Raw genomic sequence first — 5,948 nt, forward strand, 5'->3', positions numbered from 1 at the left:
AGATTCTCCCTGACTGCCTCAAGGCTTGAGAGCTTATTTAAATGCTTGTAAAAAAATTACTTGAGTGACTTCACATAAGCTTTACTATAATGTCCGTGACTTTCAGCTCTAGAGCCTTCAGTTGGAAGGCAAGTGGTTGGAAAAGCTGATGAGATTTGACTCCGTGAACCAGCTGCACCAGATCAGCGCTGAGTGTCACTCTCTCTCTTTGCAGTCAGGTCAGTTCAGTGAAGACATGATTCCTACGGTGGGCTTCAACATGAGGAAGGTGACGAAGGGTAACGTTACAATAAAGGTATGTCACTCCTGGGGACCGTCCCTTTTTAAACCCGTTCAAGGCTGTCTTCAGCTTCTAGTTTAAAAGACACATTTGCTCTGTTTTGCTTCCACTGCTGGTCAAACACAGGAAACAGAAGAGGCTCAGCTCAATCTGTCAAAGAGCTTAAGAATATACTTATGTTTATTCATGGGATTTCTTAAGTGAGAATCTGTGTGATTTCCAGGCTCAGGGACTCGTTAAAGCTGGCTTACATCCGAGTTAATTTTCACATGTTTAGGGCCCAGAGATCCTCCTCTTCTGCTCATCAGTATTGCTTCAGGGAAGGCTGAGATCAAAAGCAAAGTTTTAAGTCAATATACCTCATTTTCTTGTATATCACAGTGTGTAAACTTAGTACACAAGGGTGTTCTTGCACCTGGTGTAAGGTGCTCCAGTGTGCATCTTATGCTGTTGGGCCTGCAAGCTTTGAGCTGCTCTACCAGGGATTATTTCTGCTCTCTGTGTGAGAAGTCCTGCAGCTGGCCTAAGCAGAAAGGAAAAGCTTGTTTCTCGCCTTATATTTGCGGGATGTGTGTGAACGTCGTGCATGGCTAAATCATCTCTCTCCTCTTGCCTTCAGATCTGGGATATAGGAGGGCAACCACGATTCCGAAGCATGTGGGAACGATATTGCAGAGGAGTTAATGCTATTGTGTAAGTGTCTTCATCAGCTGGTGCTAAACCACAGGTTTGCTTCTCCCCTGTGTGCAGCCTGGACTCCGTGCTGCGTGGTTTATCTTTGAAACTACTGCAGCCGTCCTGACCTCTTTACCCTTGAGTTCACGGCTCGAGATGGGTTATGTTCTTATCGGTGTCTGATCTGGAGCACTAACTACTTCCTGTCTGAACTCGGTGGCAGTGCCTCTAACTGAAACAGTCTTTCATCTGCTCTGATCATAGAGAATTTTTCTAAAAGACCCAAATCCTTTACTTGGAAGCCCTGGCTTTGTCTAAAGCCTTGTTGCATGTGCTCGGAGCTGACAGCGTAAAGCAAAGACTGCTGCTCCTGAAGTGGTCCAGCCTCACTGACCTAACCTTATGTTCTCTTTATAGCTACATGGTAGATGCTGCAGATCGTGAAAAAATAGAAGCTTCTCGAAATGAGCTGCACAATCTTCTAGATAAGCCACAGTTACAAGGAATCCCTGTAAGTGTTTATTGTTTACGTGGTATTAATCTTGCTTGAGGAATGGGTGTTACTTCAGCAGCTCTGGAATCTGCCTTGAACTCTAGTTTAGAGCGTTCCACGGTATGATTTGTGCTCTTCTGGAGTCTCCTGTAGTACAGGATAACCAGAGCATAGCACGGAAGTAGAGGAAGTTTGGGGAATCTGAGCTGATGGTCTAGAGGGATTGCTCTTGGGATTTCAGCTGATGTGTTCTCACGCTTGTTTTTTTGCACTCCCTCTTTGCCTGTCACCAGGTCAGTCTTCTTCCGTGGACTGGTTCAATAGCGAATGTCTCATTCTGTGAGACTTCACAGCCTAGTGCAGGCTGCTTGGCAGAGGCCCTGGCATTTGTTTGTGGGTTGGGGTTTTTGGGGTGGGGGTTTTTTTGCTTTGTTTTTTCTTCTTTTTAAAAAAGCAAAATGGCAACTGTTTCCTTCTGCTCTGGATTTCAGGTTCTAGTACTTGGAAATAAGCGAGACCTTCCTAATGCTTTGGATGAGAAACAGCTCATTGAAAAGATGTAAGTCCAACCCTTCCTACGAGTGGTTACCTTAACTCAGCGCATGAATTCATGCGCATAGGTTAGATCAAGAAGCTTGTCTTGATAAGTAGAAAACCCAGCACCAGGAGGTAGCTGAAACAAGGTACAGAAACAAGTTATGTGGAGAAGATGAAGGGCAGCAATTTAGACTCTGTGTGACGTGTGTGTTGAAATGTTCTCTCTTCCATAGGAACCTCGCTGCTATTCAGGACAGAGAAATCTGCTGCTACTCAATTTCTTGCAAAGAGAAAGATAATATAGGTAACTATTAACCTAAACCGTGAAGCATTTCATCACCAGAGGATGGATTGGGGGAATGTAACTCCTTAAACACAGGCTTCCTGGCCTCAGGAAACTGTAACAAACCAGAGAACAAGGTGTAAGTGCACTGGTGAAATTCAGTGTAACTCCTGATGGTAGTGAGGAAGCTTGACTGGTGCTGAAGTTGTAGTTACCACAACAGATGTCGGTCTCCTGTGAAATCTGCTGCCTTTCTGTAGTTTGCAGCAAGTAGCTGACTAGTCTCACTGCTAGCTTGGCCTACATGATTTTGTACTTCTGTCAGGTGCTCCCTGCTCTGCCTCACTTCACGAGGCTAGCAAGTACTTGCAGCAAGTTTTCCCTCAACAGTTGTTCCCTCAGCAGAACCATCTCCCCTCTCTGGCTTATCAGAGCAGTTTGTGTTGCGGCCTGTGCGTGGCCTGCCCCATGCAGCCAGACAGCAGGTTGTTCTGGTGCTGACACCAGTTGCTTTGGAGTTCCTGGAGTTGGAAGGCATTGTTTGATGGTACTGTGTCATACCACATACTTGACACTAGTATTGTAAGTGAACTGAGTCACCTCAGCTGAATGAAGATGCAGTACTTAACTCTTGCCATCCCTCTCCTGGTGCCTTCTTGTGACTGCCAGGAGATGAACACGAGTTCACTGAGGGAAACTAGAGGCTGGTGGTCACCAGAACAAGCTAGAGAAGTTACCAGACCTGCTTTATACTAAGAACTCAACTTCCTTCCAGGAAAAGTGAATAGCCTGTAGAACTCTTCAGGCTTCTTATGCAAGAAGGCCCTGTCACCATCGGTTAAAGATTCAAATGTAGTGGATAGGAGAAGCAGATACTCCCTCCTGCTGTTATCTCCTGCACAAGGCTCACAGCACAGTCGGGCATCCCCGATGCTGTAGGAAAGGTGCTGCTGGAAGCATGGGGCTGGCATGATGCTAGTGCATTGCACTTCCTGAGGAGCCCCTTGTTCAGCGTGGAGGAGCTTGATGCCATGTACCGTAGGGCTAACCTGACCTTGTTCCCATCGGGTGAGGACAGGCAGACTGGCTGATTAGGGCAGGGTATGGTCTAAAACTCATTCTGTGAGCCCTGCAAAGTGTCGGGTGTGGAGATGGCTTTTTCCTAGAGGTGTAGTTGACTGAGGAGCTGGAATGTCTGGGGTAGTTCCTTTAAATGTTCCTTAAGGATGCTGGGCTAAAGCACAGACAGCAAGGGTTCAAAACCAATGAGTCTGTGTCTTGGACCGTCCCCTGGAGCAGGGCTGGATATTCCTGTCGTGTGCTGGGGGACACTGGCCTACCAGCGCGATGCCAGCTGTACAAGTACCAATGGACACTTGAATGTGGAACTTCTCCTCTCTCTCTCTTTAGATATCACGCTTCAGTGGCTTATTCAGCATTCAAAGTCTAGAAGAAGCTGAAGTCTTCCTGGAATCTCCAGTACCAGTTGGCCATAATCTCAATTGTCCACTTCCCTCCATGACGAGATATTACCCCAAAATCCTGTATCCAGAATCTGCCTTTTCACGGTTCATTTCTCATGTGCACTGCTGAAGACTTGTATTCCTATTCTGTCACAAACCAACTAGAGTTGTCATGATAAAGTCAGCACAAATATTTATTTTACAACCATCTGTGGTGGGAGGGTTGTGGGGGGGCTTTTTAAAAGAAAAATCTCTCTACCATGTTAACTACGATGGTACACTCTGTTCTGGTTTTTCAGGGCCAGGTTTTTATATGATTTTCAGCAAGTGTTTTATTTCTAGTGTTTAGTGGCTTGAAGATGCTGATGCTTGACAGCATTAAGATTCTGTGAGATGCCACATACAGTAGTTAGAAAACATTTAAGCGTGAGTTGTGGGATACTGATTTGTCTCACAAATGCATGTGATGTGTGTATGTAAGCAGAGAAACGGAGACCGTTTGCAGAGGGGAGCACAAGGCATAGATCAGCATCACTAATCTACAGCCGGGATCTTCTCCTGTCACTTGAAAAAGAAAACTCTCATGATGAATTAGGGAAGAGTCAACTGTTTAAAATCATTTTGTTGCTTCTGTTTAACCTTGGTGTGGGGGATGGGAATGGACCGTTCTGTCAAGCTTTCAAAAATTGGAGTATTCCAGCATGAAAACAAATTGCTAGGAACATCAGACTCTGTTCAAATCCATTTTTCTATCTACAGATACTAGTGGTCTCTCTTGGAAACCAGAACACGCGTTCTGAGCAGCTGCATGACACCTAAGTTACTGATGTTTCTATATCGAGTCAGTTGTTGACCTTTAGCACAATATCCATGTGATTGTCTAGTGTCTGTCCCGCTCCTGGAATGGCTGGGCACGGTTTTGCCCGGTGCTGTGGGGTACCTGGGCCGTTGTGGCAACCCTAGCGCTGCCTGCTTTCCTGGCGTCACCCTGTCAAAGTCTGTGAGCCGCCAGAGGAAACGTTCTGCTGCGTCAAAGCACAAGAGAGCCCACGAATCGATCCTGTTTCTTGACTCGCTCCTCAGCATAGGGACGTAGGTCCAAAATCGAGGTTGTGATGTCTTTAGCTTTACTTTCTCGGTGACTTCACTGTATTAAAGGGTCAGACTTGCTAAGACTGGTTTGTTCATCCAGTGATGTCAGTGTAGCTCACTTGTGTGTGCAGATACATGGTGCCCCTGCTCGTGCTGCCTCACACCGTGTGTGATCCTTCACCTAAGCGCAGAATTTGCGTTATGTCGCAGTCTTTGGTTGGAAACGCTGTTCAGTCCTCTCAGTTGTGACAAGCCAGTTTTAATTTCGACTGCCATGGCCTTACTGTCCTGTACCAACTGTTGCACTGGTGCACAGACACTACATGCTGCCTGCCTTCAGTCTGAACTCGCATTTTAACTTCTTGTCCCCTTTCAGTTCTCTGAAGCATGATCTCAAATTAATTCATACTCTGGTGCTGTAGAGGAGAGGGTGTATTAACCTGCTGCTGTAGTCCCTAGTTCACCAGGAACTGCTACAGTTACCTTTATTTAGCAAACTTGCTTGTGCCTAAAATACGGAAACTGAACTAGAATGTGTGAATCCTTGTGGGGGACCAGGTCACTGTTTAGTTAACTGGCCTATAGCTAAACTCGATGTGTTTGGTGTTGATATACTTCACTGCTTTCAGCGTTTATGGCATCCAAACACTACCAATTGTTAACCTGTGCATTACTCTGCATGTGAACAACTGATACAATTACCGAACTTTGTAAATACGTGAATTTTTTTATTTAGGTGGATGCATATGTTGGTTTACTGCTCTTCAGCTTTATTCAATAAACTTATGTTTTGAGGGTTGTATTGACACTTAACTGACTGACTTGAGTTGGTGTGGCTTAACTCCTGGAGATACGTTCTGGGGTGTCTTACAGCGGGGGAAGAGGGCTCGGTAAATTCTGGAGCTTCTTCGTGTGTGGTTCAGCTCTTCAACTGAAATGCTTATCAAACAACCTTCAGGCTCGGGAATTTCTCAGCTTACAAGAGCAAGCTTAGCTAGTCAGTCTCAGCAGGCTTCTCTGCTTTTTTATGTTTATGAGCAGCACTGGTCAGCTGAAGGGTCTTACGAAGGGGCAGCCTTCTGGTGGAGCTCTGATTTCAGGAGAAAAATGTATCTACAACATGGT

At 45.7% G+C, this 5,948-nt stretch overlaps 1 protein-coding gene across 1 annotated transcript; it reads left to right on the top strand.

Annotated features, from left to right (window-relative positions):
* Nucleotides 1–219: 219 nt before the first annotated feature.
* Nucleotides 220–5,634, top strand: LOC104497495 (ADP-ribosylation factor-like protein 8B-A). The gene is made up of 6 exons (XM_010140753.1): nucleotides 220–295; nucleotides 900–973; nucleotides 1,373–1,466; nucleotides 1,940–2,007; nucleotides 2,219–2,289; nucleotides 3,679–5,634. Exons 1-6 carry the CDS (start codon nucleotides 236–238, stop codon nucleotides 3,726–3,728), a joined length of 417 nt encoding a protein of 138 aa, XP_010139055.1. The 5' UTR covers nucleotides 220–235; the 3' UTR covers nucleotides 3,729–5,634.
* Nucleotides 5,635–5,948: the final 314 nt, after the last annotated feature.

Source organism: Buceros rhinoceros, unplaced genomic scaffold (assembly GCF_000710305.1).
Source record: "Buceros rhinoceros silvestris isolate BGI_N320 unplaced genomic scaffold, ASM71030v1 scaffold24817, whole genome shotgun sequence".
Classification (NCBI taxonomy): domain Eukaryota; kingdom Metazoa; phylum Chordata; class Aves; order Bucerotiformes; family Bucerotidae; genus Buceros; species Buceros rhinoceros.